Raw genomic sequence first — 23160 nt, 5'->3', positions numbered from 1 at the left:
TCATATTATTGTGAGGGACTAATGTGGTTATTACATGATAACTGTCTTAGTTATTTTAATGATGAAGAAACTTCTGCCACTGATTCTTTTCATGGTAGCACACTAAATAAAATAAATGAATAAAATTAGCACTCATTCAAGAAAGAGTTAATTCAGCGTGAACTATGTTCCAGGTACTAATCTAAATGATTTGGGTAAATACACCAGTGAACCAAACAACACGGGCAAAAATCACTGACCTCATGAAGCCTATGTTCTAGCAAAAAATACCAAAATAAGCCACTAGCATAATGATAATAAATAAGCAACTTATCTAGTACATTAAAAGATAATATGAAAATATGAGACTAGATAAAGGGGATCAGGATTACTAAGGGTTGAACAGATTGGTATGTTTAACCGGTTGGTCAGATTAAGCCTCATTGAGAAGGTGAGATCAATCCAGGAAGGAAGCAAAAGTTTCCATGGAGAATTTTGGAGAATTTTGGTATATTCACTGAATAGAATATATGCTGAAGTGACTGCAGTGGCAAGGAGGAGGGTTGTATAAGGTTTGGTCAAAGGAAGAGCAAGAGACAGATGTAGAGCCTTACAGGTCAGAACAAGTTCTGAGCAGTTGAATGGCATGACCTGAACTACATTTTCAAAAATAATTGATAATTAATCATTAAGCAGCTACAAATTTTTACCACTGAGGATACTGTATAATCTTTGTTATATACTTGAATAACAACTTACCCTCTCATCAGAATAAAACACTGTTACTCCCATCATTTCTAAATACCAAGATTTAGCATGTCTAAATAACTTGTAATATAAGATCTAGTAGGTGATATATCGGAAGAATAAATTTTATAACTCCTAGTTGAGAAGCCCTCAAACAAATTGTTTCTTCCCATTTATTCATTTATATCAAAGTCCTAAAGGAAATAAAATAATCATAGGAATTAATTGTCCATAGTATCCATTATTATTGATTTCTGGAACATATAAAAGTAATTTGCCTGACTTTGCTATCTGAGATGATATATGTACATTAAGGTCAAGATTTTTGTGTCAAAGTAAGTATAATAATAATTTAAATTTTCAACATGATATTAGAAAAAGTTTCAATCCTTCAGTTATTTTTACTATGTACTCAATAACAGACATTGTATTATTTTCATATCTCATTATTTGTAAATCCATCAAATCTGTAACAATAACATTAGCAATCTCATTTAATTAATTGCAAATAAATAACAAGAGAGACTAAATGTTGGAAGGTTAAGGACTGATAGGTACCAAACCTGTTATTTCACTTAGATCTCTACAGTCTAAAGTTAAGGTTTTTTTTCCAGTAAGCCACGCTACTTTCCTGCAGCATGATGTTCAGAATATCCCCTCAATATTCATAACTAAAAGTTCAGCTAGATATGAATAGCCCCATTTTACATATGATTAACTGGGCATAGAAAAGTTAATCAAGCAATCAGCATGTACTTTATGGCCACAATATGCAAATCAATATTTATTTGTCAAGAATACAGAGAATTTATGAAACAATAGCTTGCCTAAATGAGTTCACAAAGTTAACAAGAGGCACATCAAAAAGTAATAAATAGTATAAAATAACAGCAACTAATTAGAACCAAATGAAAGAGATAGCTAACAGCTGCTAAAGAAATTTAACAGAGGACCAGGAAGATAGTGTAATGGTTATGGCAAAAGTACTTTCATGCCCAAGACTTCATCATTGTACCAAGTTCAACACCTAGCACCACCAAAGGTCATAACAAGCAGTGTACTTCTGTTATATCCTCTCTCTCTCTCTCTCTCTCTCTCTCCCCCCCCCCTTTTGCTTTCTCCGTCTGTCATTAAAAGAAAATAAGTAAAATATTCTTAAAACAAAAAAATTCAATAGATAAAATTAAATATGGTGCCTTAATTCCATTAAGAAAAATCTAAACTGGTCCTTAGGAATTGTGTAGAGAACATCTTTGTAAGAAAGGTAGAATTCGGGGGTCAATGGGTTAAGCGCATGTGGCTTAACCCAAGGACCAGCTTAAGGATCCCGGTTGGAGCCCCCGGCTCGTGCTCGCTTCGGCAGCACATATACTAAAATTGGAGCCCCAGGCTCCCCACCTGCACGGGCGGTGAAGCAGGTCTGCAGGTTTCTATCTTTCTCTCCCCCTCTCTGTCTTCCGCTCCTCTCTCCATTTCTCTCTGTCTTATCTAACAACATCAATAACAAGGATAACAATAACCACAACAATGGTAAAACAAAAAGGGAAAAAATGGCCTCTAGGAGCAGTGGATTCGTGGTGCAGGCACAGAGCCGGGCAATAACCCTGGAGGCAAAAAAAAAAAAAAAAAAGGTAGAATTCAGGGCTGGCAAAATAGTTTTCTTTGATAGTGCACTGCATTACCATATACACCACCAAGATCTGAGCTTACTTCAAATTACATTTAAAGAAGCTTAGTGTTGTGTTTTTTTTTTCACTCTCTTTCTTTGCTTCTTTCTCTTTGTCTCTTTCATAAATAAATAAATAAATAAATAAAGGGAGAGTTCACTAACCCCTTAACATTATTAAAAATGAAGCAATGACTATATTTTTTGCAATGTCATAAATTATATCTCTGACATCTTATAATTTTGGAAAACACTGTTAAATCACTAATAAAAAATGAAAAGGTGAGATATAGATCAATAGAGATAAGAAAAATATTGGGGTGTTGGAAAAGTCATGACATATTTTTCTGTGCAAAAATACATCATACCTTTCCTGACAACCCAATATTTTCAGTGAGAGGGTATATGTCCAAAGGTTAAGAAGCAAATGTGAATGGGTTATAAAAAGAAAAGGAATTGCTTTTTAAAGAACAAGATGGATAAATGATAAGATGAAGCCAGAAAAGCATATTGTAGAAGACACTGATTGTCAAACTAGGAATCTTAGAGACAAGGGAAGGAATTACTTTGTTAAATTGCTATATGTAGTATCTTCTTTTTGCACAGTATCTCTTTGTGAAATCTATTCAATATCCTTAGAAAGTAGACAGGTGACTGGATACATGGTATTCACTTAAAATGAAAAGAAACTGAGACTATATGGCCAAGGCACAGCATTAAGTGCTTTGCCCAGGTTCAAATTCAGGTTCTACAAAGGAGTGTCCCTGCACCAGGGCAAGTATCAAGGCTATTTTTTCTCTCCCCCACCCCTCTTTCTCTCCCTTAAGTAAAAAGTCTTCCCAGAATGGTAAAATGCACGTGTGAAACCAAACCTCAGTCAAAAAAAAAAAAAAAAAGAGGCACTAGGGTGGTAGTGCAGCGGGTTAAGTGCATGTGGCACAAAGCGCAAGGACCAGTGTAAGGATCCGGATTCAAGCTCCCCACTCCCCACCTGCAGGAGAGTTGCTTCATAGGTGGTGAATCAAGTCTGCAGGTGTCTATCTTTCTCTCCCCCTCTCTGTCTTCCCCTCTTCTCTCCATTTCTCTCTGTCCTATCCAACAAAGATGACAACACTAATAACTAAAACAATTAAACAACAAGGGCAACAAAAGGGAATAAATAAATATAAAAAAGAATGTCTAAGCTAGATCAATTTACCTACAAGACTTTAATTCCCTTCAGTAACCTTTAAATACCTTCTACTGAAGACAATGGAAATTTATCCAAGATTATCTAATCAAGAGTAGACCATCACAATTGAAAAGCATTGTAAGACTAAAGGAAAGCTAATCTGATTCTGAGATACTAGCATATGCCCAACATCAGAGAAAGATTAGGAATCAAGGCACTAAACAAGCAGAGTCATGCCTACCCTCACATTCCAGTGACCCAGAATTCAGTCCTAGATGCCATATATGCTATATCTGGTCTCTGCCTCTATTTGTCTCTCTCATAAATAAAGAAATTATGAAAAGGTTAGTCTCTTTATTGCAAGAACCCAAATGATCAGGTGATGAAGATTTCTATTGAGTGTTTACAGTTGAGAAAGACTCTAAGAGATAGCACAAAAGAATTACAAAGAACTATGTGGCAATACCTATATCTTGCTATAAGCAGGTTCCCTTAGCCCATCATATACACACCACGTCAATGGTTGTGTTTAGTTTGGTTACTAATGCATGAATACTAATAGAATGCATATGACTTAGTTATAGTAATATAATCCATAGCTTTGGAAAAATAATTACTTTGGAACAATTCTTTAAAAGGCTGTTATGAGCTATGACAGTTTTACACTAGGCATATTTCTCTTATATGAGTTTGTTAATAGCTCATTGGCATTTAGGCCAACACGGGAAATAACTTCTTATTTTCATGTTCATTAGACATATTACCAAATAGGTATTATATTTTTCAGCTTTGCATTTTAGAAAGCTAAATTACTATTAAGCAAATTAATTACTCATAAGAGATATGATGTGTCATATTTCTGAATATGATTCCTGCCAGGCAACTTCTCTAGGAAAATGCAAGCTGAAAGTAAAAAAAAAATACTATTAATTAAATCACATATTACTTAATATCTTGTTGGGCTTTTTCTATCTCTTTCTGACAACTGGACAGTTCCAACCACACAACTGCAAAACATATGCAAAGAATGGGGGGTAGTTGGTGGCACACCTGGTTGAACGCACATGTTAAAATGCACAAGGACCGATGTTCAAGTCCCTGGTCCCCACCTGCAGGTGAAAGTTTTGAGAGCGGTAAAGCAGTGTTGCAGATATCTCTCTGTCTCTCTCCCACTTTATCACCCCCTTCCCTCTAGATTTCTGGCTGTCTCTATCCAATAAAGATAATACAAAATTATTTTTTAAAAAAGAATTAACAATCACCTTAATTTTTTCAAAGAAAATATTACATATGTCAGGGGAGAGAGCTCAACTTGTTAGAGAACAGAACTTGTATGCCTGAGGTCTAGAAGTCAAAGATTCAGTCCCTGGTACCACCCAATGCCAGGTGTCTCTCTCTCCTCTGGGTTTCTCTCTCTCTCTCTCTCTCTCTCTCTCTCTCTCTCATAATAAATATTTAAAAAGAAAGTCTACAGAACTTTGGTTGAGTGTGTGGTGACTTACACTGACCATGTATAGTTGTGAAATTATGCTCCTGGTAATTTATGATTTTGTTGTATCACTAGTAAATAAGGATAAGATAAAAAGTGTATATTCATAAATACTCATAGTCAATTTTATCTTTTTAAGAAATTTAATACTGCTTAATTACATACCTCTTAATAGTCAAGTTAGCTCTATAAATATTTAAGTAGTATCTAATGTATAATTAGTCTTAATTTTGAAACTAGACATCCAAATATGTATAGCACACATGTAATACTTTTATATACAGATATACTATTATATGAAAAAATGCTTTTTTTTTCTAGGGCTTTACTTTTCTTGATAATTTTTTTTTTTAGATAGAGACAGAGAAGGAAAGATAGCACTCAAGCTTCCTTCAATGCATTGCAGAACAGGCTCAAAGCCTGGGACACACACAGGGCAAAGAAAGTATTCTAAATAAGCTACCTTGTCAGCCATGTACACAATCCTAACATAAATACACACACATGTTGGAATATGATTGTATGTATACATATATTTTCTCTATATATGTCATGTTAGAATTGATGAGTAATAATATTTTGACTCAGAATCCTTTCAGGAATTCACACTTCCCTACTTCCACTGAGTCTCCTGACTATGCTGAAGAATAATTAAAATGCAACATATTATTCAAGTCTAGTTTCCTTTATCCTTCTGGACAAAAAAGTTAAATATCCTTGTGCAAAAGTGAAATAATAGTGTATTAAAGACCAGTAAATGTTAGTCAATAGATAATGTATACCTAAAATGTCATTTGACCTGTCAAGATATCAAGTCTGTATTTATATTTTAGCAATGCCATATGGATGTGTAAGATCTATCACAGGCTCCCCCCCCCAAAAAAAAAGGCGTTTATTTAAATGCAATACATTTTAAGTACCTAACTTAAGTACCTAATTTCTGCATATCTTTGCTGGTGTAGGCATCTGTAAAATGTGATAAAGTAAACCAATGATTCTACATAAGCATATCTGCTCACTCACTAATGTTATGATTTAACATAGTCCAAGTCTGAAAAACCTAGCCAATACAAATACACTATTTCAGTTATTCACACAAAAAGTCTGATCTTTGTAACTTCAGACATCTTAATAAAAGATATGTTAAATGCATCATGTGTACACAAAAAATCAAATAATATTTACTTCATAAGCCTTACTTTCTATCACAGATGATTTTTCAATATTTGACAATATATCCATATGTAAAATGTGATGAGATATTAATAATATCCTTCACTTTTAAAGGAATTATTGTATGAGCATTTTTAAAAAGTAAAAATACTTTTACCTCCCAGTCCTGGTCTAAGCCGATTATCATAGCCATCCAGAAGTCTGTCTAGAATTCTTGTAAAGATGGTAATGTTATTTTTAGCTTCATCTTCTTGGATGTTAGCCAGCACCAACCTAAACAGATAATTTTACAAACTGATATACAGACATATATATGTATATATGTATGCATATTTTACAAGTGCCAACATGCTCTTCTTCCTTGATTTGAATTAAAGACTCCCTAAACTGTTAGTGCCACACATTTTCCTCTTTACTGTTCACTTCTATAAGTGCCAGTATATCTACTGGAAAGGTAAACATGTTGTTGAAAATGGACATCAAATACTAGAGTATCAGAAAGTTTGAAGTCAAATTTGTTTCATAATTTGGTCAGTTAGAGCACTGTGTGGATTACTCATTTCTTCTAAAGCTCATTTTTTAGAATATATTATGACTGCAGATGATCACATGTAGACACCACTAGCAATGCTAATCTGCACTCATGACGGTACAATAAGCAAAAGGACTGAAGTAATTCATCGGTGATTTGAATATTAATTGGAAAATAAATTGCCTTCTTGAAGGCATAACAATTTATCTGCCAGAATATCTTTCTTTTCTGCTATATTTTTTCCTCTTTGAAAGTAAGATTTTTTCCCTTAGTTTGGGTATATCTCCACCCAATGGCCAAGTACAATATAGACATCAGGGAAACTCCACTGGCTGTGTTCCAGGCTCCACTGTAGGCAGGAGGTGGAGGTGGGCTAGGAGAAGCATACACACAGCTGCAGTCTTAGAGGAGAAGCCTCCTGACTGGTCTCTAAGGAGAAGCAACAAGGGTCACCAAAAATTCCCAGCTACTTTTGTGTATGTCTGCTTTATTTGTGGAAAGAACAAATGGTCTTAAAATATCTCCAGAAGAGGGTTAGAAACAATGATCTCCTCCATTATTTCTCCATCAGAAAGCCAGAGACCTGATTTTGTGACATCCAGCAATTTGGTGCAGAGCAACTAGATGCATAAAACAGAATGTCCTTTTTCACTGCCATTTTCCCCCAGAATGATTCAGAGATTTAAATTACTGGCCCCAAAAAAGGAATCTTTTATGTAATAAAATAAAGTACTGGCATGAACACTACTGGTCAAATATAGAGCATAAAACTAATAGAAAGGAATATAGATAATCCCTGAGGATTTTCAGGAATCATTAATTGATCATGAATTGCTAATCACTTTAAAACCAAAGATTGTGTGTAATAACACTCTGATCAAGGTGTTTTGTGTGTGTGTGTCTCTGGAAGACTTCATTTGTATTTAAATCGCATATATATATTACCTAAAAATAGTCATAATACATGGAAAAACTGGTAATCAACTTCAGTCAAATATTACCTTGGGAGCAGAAAATAGATCAAAACACAGACATGGAAGAATACATTAACAGATTATGTAAGCAAATAGTTTATACCCTCCAGGATCAGAAGTTTCTATATTAGTTACACTACACTATACTAATTTTAAAATCAATTACTAAGTTGGTCATGAAACTTCACAGAGATAATCAAAATAATTGTTTAAATTATAAGTCACATCTTCCTTTTAAAGTCAATACTAAAATGTTAAATGAGGATATACTTTTTCATTAAAATATACCTTGGAAAGATATTCTAAATTCTAGATTATTTTCTTGCGCTGAAAATTTCAGGATAGAAAAATGAAACATAATAAAGAAAAAATAAACACATTATTTTTAATAACTAATTACTGGAACATCACTGTGACACATGTATATTTTGAAAACCAAAGCCAAGAAGCAATAAATAAAAATTCTAATTGATAACATCAGAAAAGATTAAAAGTTAGATGAATTTACAAAAACAACATAGTTAATTTTATGTTTGTGGAGCATAAGCAAAATAAAATTAGTCAAGTGTTTAAAATAAAATACTCTATGACATTACTTTTTTGGAGAATAAAAGAACTCTAAATCAATAACATGAAAAGTTGAATATATCAAGTCTTTGATTGTTTGTGATTGTGAAGTTGTGTACTACCTCCACCTAGAGGTTTAAGACTCAAACATCTATGGGGTTATCTATGTTGACTCAGAAAGCCAAGACTATAAAAAGAAAGTAAAAATTAGGTTAATATTCATATTATTTTAACTTTTGCTTTTCTGTAGGGCTAGAGGGAAACTGTTAATTAGCAAAATTCATTGTTACTATAAATATATGTAACACAACAACTTCAAGTCTTTGCAAGAATGTGTCATTCAGAGGACATTTATTTCTTTAATGTTTTTTATATGAAATTTCACTTCTGAATTGCATTGTTAAAAACAAGAAGAAATGAACTTTTTAGTCTCTGCAGTTCGTAGTTCAGTTTCAACTCAACTGGTTTCTGTTAAAAATATTTTTTCTTAAAAAATACTCCAGCTTTTTAAAAACCACCCTTGCCTTGGTGACAATCAAGAAACACACCTAAATTGAAAGAGTAAAATTTGACAAATGTCTTACCTGGCTGGGTCCCATAGCAACAAAACAAGAAGCAGTAACTGCATATTGTAGATGTTCTATTTTGTCTTCACAATTCTATGTAAAGAAATGAAAATACACTTAAAATTACATTCTGTCCCACCATCCAAAAACAATAATTTATATTGAGAAATGAAGTTAACAGCTATGGAGACCATTCTAATGGAATGAGTGTTGGGCGTGATGGCTAGGGGAGGTGTTTATCATTGTTTTATTATTATTATTATTATTATTATTATTATTATTATTATTATTATTATTAGGCGGCGCAATGACCAAGTAATCAGATTTGTTCTGCCAAGAACTTCCCCCCATTCTTATCGTCTGCAAACACTAGTGCACGCGTGTACACACACACACACACACACACACACACACACACACACACACACACGTATTAATAGCACAGGGGACCCCAAACTGACATACAAGCCAAAGCAGAGAATGGGTTGGAAGAAGCGAGCGTAGAAAGGGGGAGGAGAAATGGTGATTTCACGCCAGGATCCCCTCATCTAAGACCACCTCCGCAACCACAGCGAGAATTGCAAGGGGCAGCCAGCCCACTTTTTCTGTGATTGTTCTTTTCATTACAGTGAACCTGCAATCCTCACCTCTTCACTTTACCGAAAGGAAATGAATGCTTTTTGTCTTCCTTCTTGTCCATCCACAATTGCCCAAGATCACGTCTTAGAAGCAGTCTTGTTCAAATCAACTGCTGCGAAACGCCGCGTTTGACAGTTGATCCGGAGCGGAGGACCACAGCCCCGGCTGGAGCAGGAGCAGGAGCCCGAGCCAGAGGCTCTGGGAACACGCACAGCCCCACAGGCAGCGACAATCGTACTGTGCAAAGTTGAAGACTAGAAAAGCCCGGCGGCGTGTGTGTGTGTGTGTGTGTGTGTGTGTGTGTGTGTGTGTGTGTGTGTCGGGTCTCATTGTAGTTGCAAATATGCTTCTGGTGATGACTGTCTAATTTATTGTTTTTAGTGTGCTGGCGTAGGATGGTGGTGGGGGTGAGGAGTATGGAGATTATTATTATTGTTGTTATTTAATATGCTGGGGGAGAAGGGGGCGTCTGTCTCGAGCTTCCTCGGTTTCCAGGGAGCCTCTGAGAGTGGATGCGGGGGGCGGGGAAATGAAGCATGCTTGGGAGGTAAAGGCAAATGGGGAAGGGCGCCTTAATGGGAAAAACGCGTGCGACCTTACCTGAAACAGCAAGCGGAATCCAGTGCTTTCTTTCCTCTGCCTTGATCTTGAGGAGATAGGAAATTTAAAGAGAAGGAAGAGAGGAGAGGAGAGAGGAGAGAGGAGAGAGAGAGACTGCAGCAGCCCAGCGAGCGGGTAGCAAAGGGCTGGTGGAAGCCCCAGAGAAGCGTGAGCAGCGGTGGCGGTGACGGTGAGGAGTAGGAGGCGAAGACGTTCGTAGTGGCGGTGATGGGCGGAGGAGAAGGAGAAAGAGGAGGAGGAGGAAGGGGAGGAGGCGAAGCGTTAGCAGGAGCCGGCGGGAGGGGAGTGGGGTGGGGGGAGATGAGCCCTGGCGCTGTGCGCGCAAGCTGTGGCGCTCAAGAGCCCCTCGCCTGGAGGAGGAGCCAAACCTGGGAGGAGGTTCCTGGGTACTTAGGGACCCCAACCCCCGCCCCGATCCCTGGTAACAGCCAGTAGCTCACCGGGCACCTGCAGCGGGTCAGCCCGAGGCATCGGAGGGCAACCCAGTGCGCCCGGAGCGCAGCTCCCGGCGCCCACACCGCGCCGGAGGAGCCGAGCCCACGCGCCGCCCCGGGATGGCTCCTCACGGCCGTCCGCGGGAGCTCCCCGAGGCTCCGAGATTCTTGACTGGAGCTGGGGGTGCGGTTGGAGGGTCAACTGCGGATGGGTGCCTGTGTGGTGTAAGAGTGCAGTGAGTCTCTGCGGCCCTTAGGTTTTCGGGGCCGCGCCCTGCCGCCTGCCCCCCAACATCTCCAGGTTCTGGAGCGACATGGCTAGGAGAAGAGGTAAAGTGGAATCGCTCCCACTGGAGGGCTGAGAAACTAATCACGCCTTTACTTAGTCATCAGTGCCTCCACGCAGGACCAAATGCAAAACATGTTGCGAGGAATCAGACTGCAGGAAGTTTCTTTGATTTCTCTAAGCCTTCTTGAAGAACCACTCATTCATTCCTTCATACTCCTGCAGTCTGTTCCAAAGTGCCTCTTTGCAAAGCCCTGGGGAATGGAGTCTACCCAGGAGCCTAGCAGTAAAATCTTATTTGCAGATTATACACCTTGGGAAACCTCTCTCCTGCTTTCAGCAAGTCTTCCTCCCCCCTCCCCCCAAAAAATTTCTTTTTACTAGTGTCTTTCCTACCTTAAAGCACTCGACCAGCAGCTCTATTAAAAAGTTTGCATTTCCCTGGAGCCAAAAGAGAGCTCATTGTCCACTACCTTTTCAAATCCTTCCCTGGGGTTTGATGAAGGTGAGGGTTGTGTAGAAGAGTTCCAGATATTCCTACTTTCGGGGATGTTTGTTTGTTTGCTTTCAAATGTACCTGTTGGAATTCCATTCCCACATTACATTTTGAATATTGTGTGTGTGATCCATCTCACATCTCCTTTGTTTTATCTGAAACAATAAAATCCAAGTGCGCAACCTGAACAAAAAACAAGAGTTCATTTTCTTTTTTATACTAAACATAGGATAGAACCTTAGGCACATCCTAATAAGGCAGCTCTTCTAAATAGCTAGCCCTTCTACTGTTTTAATGGTAGACACTTTAGAGGGGGGAAATATGTATGTCGATATGCTTTTGTCATTTTACAAAGTCAATATGTGCCAAACTTAAATGTTCTTAATTATGAACCAAAAACTCTAATGTTGTTCCTAGATGGTTCAGCTTTCTTAACAGAAGGTGCTAATCCACAGTACATTTTAGCTTTGTTGTTAGATTGTTAGATAAAACCTTAACACTGTAAATATATCAGGCTGTTATCTATAGCCTATCTTAACCTATTAATCACTCTCTCCTTGAGCATCAATAAGTATTTAATATGTACAACCTAAACAAACATTTGCTCTCCTATTGAGATGGCTCTGGGAAGAATGGAACACCACCCAGCTTTCTCCTCCATCATTAAAATTCTCTTGCTGACTTGCCTATTGCAAAGTCTAATTGAAATTCACAAAGATATAAAGCATGCCATTTAAAATCTTCCAACTAGGAGATATAAGCATCTACTTGGTATGAATACTTCTCATTCTACTATATTTTCCTATTTTTCATTCCTGTGAGCCAATCTTCAGTAAGATTTCTATCAGCATGCTATTTTTACCACCACTTCTACTACTGAATTGTTTATATCTTGATAACGAAAGTTGAACAGCACAAGGTTTTATTTTGTTTTGTTTTCCCTGTCTTAACTGATGTGCTCCAATGAAATTACACTTTCAGAAGTGTCAGTTTCTGTAAATATCTTCACACATTATTATTCCCCAGTAGTCTTTTCTCTTGATTCTAATGCCAAATTAAGGTATTAATTAGTTTATTTAATCTGTTAACTTGAAATGTGTAACTATTGGGATGATTTGTTCTAAAAATAACCTTTTTCTATTAATAGCCTGTCAAGTTTATAATCTCACTTCTGTCATCCACTGATGTAGATTTTAAAGTATAAACTGGGATTATCTTTACCTTTTGGTTTTATTTTTAGTTGTGTTTAAGACAAACTGTAAATATGGATAACATTAACTTGAGATACTCAAAGTAAAAAAAAAAAACACATTTTTAAAATGCATTATAAGGCTATGATTTTTACTTAGTCCCCACAAAATGCTCTGCAATTTTACTGAAGTGGAATAGCTGTGATTTAAATTTCAAAACACATTAGAGGAAATGGAAGTCAGCAAAGCTGATTTCAGACAGTGAATTTCTACTTTTATTGCTTTATCTATACTGATATTTCACTGTATCCAAATCCATCCAAGTTTTCTTCTGCCATTTTGTCCAAGTATCTCACAAAGTCAGTCTGATTTCCTTTCATCTGATGGAGTGTAGTGAACTGCTTGTGATTTGAGAGCAAGCCTGAGTATGTCGTGACTAAGCTCTTCCTACCCACTTCTTTGGAGTATATCCCCAGGCAACCAGTCCTGCAAAAGAAAAGACAACTCCTTGGTTGCCAGCGAATATATTCCTACCCAGGTTAGGCCTTCTGGGGGACAGAGGGAGTAGAGGGAAGAAGTACAGGCTAATGACATCTTACACATTCTCCATTCCCAACACACAAGTCCCTATGATAATTCAACCAAAGGACTGAGAATAGAAGAAAGATGACAAATTGAGGGATTTGGGCTTTCCTGACTTTGTTTTTCTACTTTGTAGAACCTTCATTTTTAAGGTCCAGTTATCTAGAGACTTAATACTGCTACTCCAGTCTCTGCATGAATTCATGTATCCTTAAGTTCTGAGATAATAAGTGTATATATCATATCATTCATACACACATATAAACCAAGTATCAGAAATTCAGTGAGACTAATATTTATACTACCTTTCTGTCAAGCACATTTAGCCTACCTTTATATAACTGGATCACAGTGATTTTTAAGTACTTTGAAAATAAGTAGCAAATTGCTTCAATAAAAATATTATTTTAATGTGTTTAAATTTTTTTCTAATGTTAGTATATGCTCTAGATAAGTTGATATACATTTTAACTACATACCTTTCTTTGTGAGTCATTAATTCAAATGACATGCTATTAAATATTAGAAACTAAATCATAGATTATCCTTTTTTAAAAGAATTTATTTATTTATTCATGATAAATATAGGAGTAGAGAAAGAACCAGATATAATTCTGGTATATGTGCTGCCAGGGATCGAACTCAGGACCTCATGGTTGAGAATCCAATGCTTTATCCACTGTGCCACCTCCCAGACCAGGATTACCCTTTTTTTCACAGTTAAATAATACCCTGTATTTTTCCTTATCAGTTTGGAAGTATGCTTAAAATACAGGTCAGTTTCAAATATTTACCTTATTATAACTAATAATAATAATAGTAAAAATAAAGCTTCTATTCATTTGGTAAATATTAAGTCAACACTAGTTGATGAAGTTTCATCACTCTATGTGTGATGAATATAGAGGAGTAGTTGTACTATGTTTATTAGACTTCATGATTATGAAAGAAGAAACAGCTGGAAAGTGGAAGTAACTAGTTTTATAAATAAATAATTCTAGAACTACTGTTCATACATTAATGCATCTAGGTCACATTTCATTAGAGCTAAATATGTCATGTATATCAGCTTGGACAAACTATGTACATTGCCTTCTTAAAATAGAATGACTCACTGTTTATAAAGTAATTTTACAAATCCTTATCCAACTTGTAAATCAAATATGCCATGCATTTAGAACATCCTGGAGGTTTCTAAGATTTTAAAATATGAACTACATATAGCAAATATATTTACAGAGTAATTTATATGGAAGTGAAATTACTGATTAGAATTTATTTTCAAATTCTTCAGTTGTTTCCTAAAACAATTATAGATAAAACTTCAATAATATAGACTTTAAAAGTCCCTCATCTCCATCTGCAGAGGGGGAAGTAGTGCTGCAGGTGTCTCTCTAATTCCCTTTCCCTCTCAACTTCTCTCTGTTTCTATCCAAAAATAATTAAATAAACAAAACATTTTAAAATATTACCAATATATAAGTATTTTCTGAATAATAACATCGACTGTGAAAAATTATGTAAAACAAGCCAATAACAATCAAAACCAGGGGAGACAGGGAGTCCAGAAATGAATGTTGCCTCCCACTTCTCAGATGGGAAACAACTAGGTCCCAACAGAGGAATTATTTAAAAATAATTATTCTTGATGAAATGATTTGAGGAGATGAGAGTGTAGACTAATTACAAAATAAAATATATCACCAGTTTATGACTAGTTCATAGACATGAAAGAGAATATGGAAACCAACTATTTTGAAGGAAAAGTGAGCGGTGGTGTCATAGCAAATGAATGATGGATATAAAATGTTTTTAAGTAATAACATAGATAATTTCTCCTTGTGAGAGTATTCTTTGCATTTTCAAGAATGACTCTCTCATAACTGCTCAATAAATAATTGCTGAATTCTCTGCAAAGTTGATACTTCAGAATGCAAATGGAGAGCCCTGATTCCATAGTTGTTCCAGAATTCAGTAAAGCATAACCTTGGGCATTCTCAACTATAATATACTGGGGACTCTTGAACTTCGTTTTCCTTCTATCAGTAACATGTAAGCAATTTTCCTCTAAAGGTATTTCCTCTGATGTTCTCTATCTTACCCTCTCACCTCAAATCCTGAAAAACGGAAGTCATCTAGACTTTTTTCTCAAAACACTTTCCCAGATAAACCTCACCAGAAACAAAAATCAACTCCAAATGGTATAAGACCTGGATGTTAGACCAGAAACAATCAAGTACTTAGAGGAAAACACTGGTAAAACACTTTACCACCTAAACCTCAAGGGCATCTTTAATGAAACAAACCCAATTGCAAGGAAGACTAAAGCAGAAACAAACAAATGGGTCTATATCAAATTGAAAAGCTTCTGCACAGCCAAAGAAACTATCACACAAAGAGACCCCTCACAGAATGGGAGAAGATCTTTACATGCCATACATCAGACAAGAGGCTAATCACCAAAATATACAAAGAGCTCAGCAAACTTAGCACCAAAAAAGCAAATGACCCCATCCGAAAATGGGCAGAGGAAATGAACAGAACATTCACTCCAGAGGAGATCCAAAAGGCTAACAAACATATGAAAAACTGCTCCAGGTCGCTGATTGTCCAAGAAATGCAAATAAAGATAACACTGAGATACCACCTCACTCCTGTGAGAATGGTATACATCAAAAAGGACAGCAGCAACAAATGCTGGAGAGGCTATGGGGACAGAGAAACCCTTTTGCACTGCTGGTGGGAATGTAAATTGGTCCAGCCTCTGTGGAAAGCTGTCTGGAGAACTCTCAGAAGGCTAGACATGGACCTTCCATATGACGCAGTAATTCCTCTCCTGGGGATATACCCCAAGGACTCCATAATACCCAACCAAAAAGAGGTGTGTACTCCTATGTTCATAGCAGCACAATTCATAATAGCTAAAACCTGGAAGCAACCCAGGTGCCCAACAACAGATGAGTGGCTGAGAAAGCTGTGGTATATATACACAATGGAATACTATAAAGCTATCAAGAACAATGAACTCAACTTCTCTGACCCATCTTGGTCAGAACTAGAAGGAATTATGTTAAGTGAGCTAAGTCAGAAAGATAAAGATGGGTATAGAATGATCCCACTCATCAACAGAAGTTGAGAAAGAAGATCAGAAAGGGAAACTAAAAGCAGGATCTGACTAAATTGAAAGTAGGGCACCAAAGTAAAAACCCTGTGGTGAGAGGGAGGGTGGACATGCAGCTTCCTGGGCCAGCGGGGGGTGGGTGGGTGGGATGGGATACAGTCTTTTGGTGGTGGGAATGGTGTTTATGTACACACCTATTAAATTATAGTCATATAAATCATTATTTAATTAATATGAGAGGAGGAAATTGATTGTATGTCTAACAAAGGGACTTTTCAAAGTTAACCCAATTACCAAATAATGTGATGTTAACAATAACTATCCATTGTCTTCTTGAACCCTAAGACAGCAGGAACCTCACATTTCCACTATAGAGCCTAAACTTCCCCCAGTCCTGGGACCCTAGGGTAGGGCCCACTTTCCTTTATGAGTGGGTTTTTAAGTGAAGTGAAGTAGAAGGTAGGAGAGAAAGGGTATCTAAGTAGAAACTATTTGATTAAATACTTGTTGGTGTCTTTTTAGGTTTTTCCACTTGCTTGCTGCACTTAGTGATTTTAAGTCTACTCACTGCTGTCTATTGCACACTTTTACTTTAAGGTATATTTTCACCTAACTTATAGATACCTCTGGACATGTACTGAGCTCTTTAAATGCATAGATTTCAGTTCTAAGTATACACACACATGCACACACACACACACACACACACATATATATGTGTGTGTGTGTGTGTGTGCCTGTGTGTGTATGTATGTATATATATATATATATATATATATATATATATATATTCCCTTAAGCACTTAATGTTTCAAGTTCGTAAACTAATTGAATCCTAACACAGAGCTGCAATTTTTAATGCATTTCTAATAATGATTTTTTAATTATTAAATAACATGATATACCTTGGAGACCAGAAGCAACAGGTCCTGTCTGTATCATGGTCACGCATCCTATGGTATAGTAAATCCTAACCATGGGATATTCAAAGTAAACCGAATATCCAAATAACTTGGCTATAATAATAATTATCTATTGCCTTCTTAAACTCTAAGACAACCAGGAACCTTCATCATTCTCTTTAAAATCCACATTTCTTCCAGTCCTGAAATCTCTGGGGCTTTGACTGTTTTTCTTCATGCTTCTCTTGAGCCATATCATTTGATGCTACATCTGCTGATCTCAAGCAAATCAGTACAACCTTTGCCACCTTATCATGTTTCACTTTGGATTGTGTCCAGAGATGCCAGGCTTGAAATGGCAACCCTTCAGCTCCAATAATTTAATGAGACCTTCCTAGCTCATGGGGCTCCCCAGTTCCATTTGGGTGATGCACTTCCTAACAAAGTTACCAAACCTAGATATAGACCAGGGCCCAGGGATGGGTTACATGTCCTATCTCTTTTCTACAAGAAAAACCAACAAAATAATGCTTCAGAACCTATTAGTTAGGGTTATCTACTCAATTAAAATCTTATTAAATGCATATGGTACAAACTGTTTTATACATCATATATGACCCAGTCTCAACTCTTTCCATGCACAAGTCACACATGTGCACATGCTTTTTTTTTGCCCTTTATACTTCTTACAAATAAAAATACATTTACCTCCACAATGAATAGTTTCAAGCCCTGTAATCTTGGTTTTCACTACCCTCATTGACTGAAATCCTAACACTTAAAGTCACAGTCCTAAAAAGATCCATACCTTTCCAGATTAAATTGTCCATACCTTACTTTGTAGTCCTACTGGACCTAACACAGTTACTTGACATGAAATCTAAAATATTTAATTGGATGTTTGCATTAACTTATCCATCCTGCCTTATTATAATGTCTGTGAGTTCTTCAAGGGCAGTGAGTCTCACCTTCCAGCTGGTTAGGATTATATTGTCATTCAGGAAAAATGAATTAATAAATGAATGAATGATGTAATGAATAAACAAATACTTGAATATATAAACACACACACACATATATATATATAGAGAGAGGATGAAAGAATGTGAAAGAATGGTGATAAAATGAGAGAAAATGAAATGCAACAGATATTCACGGTTAAGTATTCAGATACTATGGATGGATTCTTAGGATCAAATCTTTGTTCCAATATTTAAGTGCTACATTACCTTGGAAAAATTCCAGAGACACATTATGCCTTACTTCGCCTTTAGAATAACGGTAATTATAAACCTACTTCATTTGTGTTTGAGAATGCTCAGTGAATTGATATTTGTACACAGAACAACACCTGAATCATGAATAACACTACACACTGCTGATATTGCTGAAATATTTGGATGCTTGTAAATTTGTAATACATCAGCATTCAATAGATGAAACTTAGCTGCATTCTTCAAATTTACACTTATAGAGTCATTTTTATTGAAATCAAGACTGAAGGGGAGCTATAGAAGGAGGGAGAGAGAGGGAGAGATATCTGAAATACTGCTTCACCACTTAGGAAGCTTCTTTTCTGCAGGTGGGGCCAGAAGCTTGAACCCAGGTTCACACTGAAGTGTGTGCGCTCAACCTGGTGCTCCAAAACCTTGCCCTACATTTAAAGATTCATTTTCATCCTGTTTTTCTCCTCATGTTCTCATCCACTCAATCCTACTCTTGTAAAGGTTCCTACTTTCACAGAATTATTGACAAGAACACTTCATCTATGGTTATATTCTCTTATGTTACCTGCCCTTTATTTCTCATAAATATATTGTTTCTATTTTTCTGATTTTCCCTGTCTTCCTTTTAGTATGCTATGCCCTCCTTTTTATTCCAACTCAGCCTACATTTCCAACTTTCTTACCTGTCTAATGTCCTCTTTTCCATCCCCATATTGCAACACTGTTCACCTAGTGTATACATTTGGGTATGTACTTCATTTTGGCATTGGAAGAAAGTGTGTTTATCAGAGTATGTAGCAAAAGTTTCTGTGTAGACAAACTGGAATATAACTATCTACGCTACAAATGTGTGGACATCCCTGTCTGTGTTTTTGTATGTAGGTCTCTGTGCAAGATATGCTGTTAAATTCTTTTAAAAATTTTTTATTTATAAAAAGGAAACATTGACAAAACCATAAGATAAGAGGGGTACAGCTCCGCACAAATCCCACCACCAGACCTCCATAAACCATCCCCTCCACTGATAGCATTCCTATTCTTTAAACCTCTGGGAGTTTGGACCCAGGGTCATTGTGGGATGCAGAAGGTGGAAGGTCTGGCTTCTGGAATTGCTTCCCCGCTGAACATGGATATTGGCAGGTCAATCCATATTCCCAGCCTGTCTCTCTCTTTCCCTAGTGGGGAAGGACTCTGGGGAGGCAGAGCTCCAAGGCACATTGGTAGGGTTGTCTGTCCAGGGAAGTCTGGTCGCATCCGCCTAGCATCTGGAACCTGGTGGCTGAAAAGAGAGTTAACATACAAAGCCAAACAAATTGTTGAACAATCATGGACCTAAAGGCTGGAATAGTGCAGATGAAGTGTTGGGGACTGGGGTCCTCCATTTTGTAGATAGCTAGTAGGCATATTTTAGTTATATTCCAAACAGCCTGTAGCTATGCTAGTGTTTTTTGTTTGTTTGTTTGTTTTTCCTGAGCTTGAAATCTGATATGCAGGTGGATCTTAATTATTGTCTGGGGGAGATGATGTCATGGCTGGAAAAAGAACCAGAAAGCTGGATCAGGGAAGAGTGTAGCTCCCCAATATGGGAAAGGGGTATAAATATTGTTGACTGTAAACACCATCGATTTGATGTGATCTGGGGCCCATAAGTAGCTTAGGAGCCTATGTGACCTCTGCATCCCTATAAATCTGAGCTCACATTCTGTGGTCATGAGTAGGAACATTCCATGCTGCCCCAGTATCGACCCATCTTCCTCTGGCGTAGCACAGAGTATGTTGTCCTTCCTCCCTTTGGTTTTTCCTGATAGAAATGACCAATAACAATGGAGATAGGGATTTATTGAGTTCTAGGCCCATCAAAGTCTGTTTGGGAATCTCAGGACTCCCTGATTTGGGCCCCAGCTTTTGGAATGGACTGATAGTGACTAAAGAGTCATCATTAAAGTATGCCAGTCTCTTGCCCTTATTCAGCTTTTGCAGTCCTTGCTCTGATAAGGTTAGCTTTGGAGTAAGTGAGAGAACTGTAATAGGAAGTAGGTGAGGAGGGTATCTAAGTCTAAGTAAACACTACTTCATTTTGAACTTGATACTGACTCACTACAGACTATAGTGTATTTTTGCCTTCAGGTATATATTTGCCCTAATTTACGGATACATGTGAACATATGCTCTATCTCATGGGACCTGACCTATATCTAGGTTTTGGGACTTTGTTAGGAAGTGAACCTCCTGGAATGGAATTAGAGAATGCCATGAAAGGAAAGGTCTTACCTGAGTGATGAGGGTGAAGGGTTAGCATTCCATGCCTGATGTCTGTACACAGTCTGAGGTGAAGCATGCTGAGATGGTACTTGTTGCATTGACTGGGTTCTTATAAGTCAATTGTATTGACTCATTTCCTGTACTGACTAGAACAGTCAAATGACTTTCTCTTTTAAGTTGACAGCTTGTTTGTCTGCAGTAAAAATTACCTCATGTTGGAAGGGGAAGCAAACATTCTAGAGGAAATAATACAAGAAAATTTCCCAGACCTGAATAACAGAAAGGATATCAAGGTGCAAGAGGCCCAGAGAGTACCAAACAGAATCAACCCAGACCTGAAAACACCAAGACACATCATAGTCACAATGAGAAGAAGTAAGGATAAAGAAAGGATCCTAAGGATGCAAGAGAGAAACAAAAAGTCACATACAGGGGAAAACCCATAAGACTTTCTGCAGATTTCTCAACTCAAACTCTAAAATCCAGAAGGGAGTGGCAAGATATCTATCGAGCCCTGAATGAAAAAGGGTTTCAACCAAGGATAATATATCCTGCTAGACTTTCATTCAAGCTAGATGGAGGGATCAAAACCTTCTTAGACAAACAACAGTTAAAGGAGGCAACTATCACCAAGCCGGCCCTGAAAGAGGTACTAAAAGACCTCTTATAAACAAGAACATCACTATAATACTTGTAATATATCAGAGTAAACAAATCATTTTTTAGAACAATGGCACTACAATACATTAAATCCATAATATCAATAAATGTCAATGGCTTAAACTCACCCATCAAAAGGCACAGGGTGGGGGGATGGATCAGAAAACATAACCCAACCATATGCTGCTTGCAAGAATCCCATCTGTCACAACAAGATAAACACAGACTTAAAGTGAAAGGATGGAAAACTATTATACAGGCTAACGGTCCACAAAAAAGGGCAGGAACAGCCATTCTCATCTCAGACACGACAGATTTTAAATTAAATAAAGTAATAAAAGATAGGCAAGGACATTACATAATGATTAGAGGATCAATCAGCCAAGAAGACTTAACAATTATTAACATCTATGCACCCAACGAGGGACCATCTAAATACATTAAACACCTATTGAAAGAATTTCAAAAATACATCAATAGTAATACAATAATAGTGGGAGACTTCAATACCCCACTCTCACACTTAGACAGATCAACAAAGCAGAGAACCAATAAAGATAGAAGAGAATTGAATGAAGAGATTGACAGACTAGACCTCTTGGACATTTTCAGACTCCTCCACCCCAAAAAACTGGAATACACCTTCTTTTCAAATCCACACAACACATACTCAAGGATAGACCACATGTTAGGCCACAAAGACAGCATCAATAAATTCAAGAGCATTGAAATCATCCCAAGTATCTTCTCAGACCACAGTGGAGTAAAACTAACTTTTAACAACAAACGGAAAATTATTAAAAGACATAGAATTTGGAAACTAAACAACATGCTCCTTAAGAACCACTGGGTCAGAGACTCACTCAAACAGGAAATTCAAATGTTCCTGGAAACTAATGAAAATGAAGACACAACCTATCAAAATATTTGGGACACAGCGAAAGCAGTACTGAGAGGGAAACTTATAGCCATACAATCACATATTAAACACCAAGAAGAAGCCCAAATGAACGACCTTACTAGACACCTCAAGGACTTAGAGGAAGAGGAACAAAGGAACCCTAAAGCAACCAGAAGGACAGAAATCACTAAAGTTAGAGCAGAAATAAACAACATCGAAAATAAAAGAACCATACAAAAGATCCATGAAGCCAAATGTTGGTTCTTTGAAAGATTAAACAAAATTGACAAACCCCTAGCCAGACTCACCAAACAAAAAAGAGAGAAGACTCAAATTAATAGAATTGTAAACGATGCAGGAGATATCACAACTGACACCACAGAAATCCAGAGAATTCTGTGAAACTTCTATAAAGAACTATATGCCACCAAGCTAGAGAATCTGGAAGAAATGGAACAATTCCTAGAAACCTATGCACTTCCAAAACTGAACCAAGAAGAACTACAAAATCTAAATGCACCAATCACAGACAAAGAAATTTAAACCGTTATTAAGAATCTCCCCAACAACAAAAGTCCTGGACCAGATGGCTTCACAAATGAATTCTACAAAACTTTCAGGAAACAGTTAATACCCATACTTCTTAAGCTATTCCATAAGATTGAAGAAACAGGAATACTCCCTTCCACCTTTTATGAAGCCAACATCACCCTGATACCAAAAGCTGCTAGGGACAGAACAAAAAAGGAAAACTACAGACCAATATCTCTGATGAACATAGATGCCAAAATATTAAACAAGATCTTGGCCAACCGGATACAGCAACACATCAAAAAGATTGTTCATCATGACCAAGTGGGATTCATCCCAGGAATGCAAGGCTGGTTCAACATCTATAAATCAATCAATGTCATTCATTACATCAATAAAAGCAAAGCCAAAAACCATATGATTATCTCAATAGATGCAGAGAAAG

General features: G+C 37.0%; 1 protein-coding gene across 2 annotated transcripts in view; it reads right to left on the bottom strand.

Moving 5' to 3' along the window:
• Positions 1–10389, bottom strand: part of GABRA2 (gamma-aminobutyric acid type A receptor subunit alpha2) — a 142569-nt gene extending 132180 nt beyond the window's left edge. For both annotated transcript variants that reach the window (XM_007539676.3, XM_060188103.1), the window contains exons 1-3: positions 10104–10389; positions 8883–8957; positions 6383–6498 (exon numbers count right to left, since the gene is read on the bottom strand). In XM_007539676.3, coding sequence (XP_007539738.2) covers positions 6383–6498; positions 8883–8926 — 160 coding nt within the window. In that variant the 5' untranslated portion in view covers positions 8927–8957; positions 10104–10389. The remainder of the gene's footprint in view (positions 1–6382; positions 6499–8882; positions 8958–10103) is intronic.
• Between the last annotated feature and the right edge of the window lie 12771 nt (positions 10390–23160).

The sequence above is a fragment of the Erinaceus europaeus genome, chromosome 3 (assembly GCF_950295315.1).
Source record: "Erinaceus europaeus chromosome 3, mEriEur2.1, whole genome shotgun sequence".
Lineage (NCBI taxonomy): Eukaryota > Metazoa > Chordata > Mammalia > Eulipotyphla > Erinaceidae > Erinaceus > Erinaceus europaeus.
Note: the sequence above shows the minus strand (reverse complement) of the source record. Positions and strands in the feature narration are given on the sequence as shown.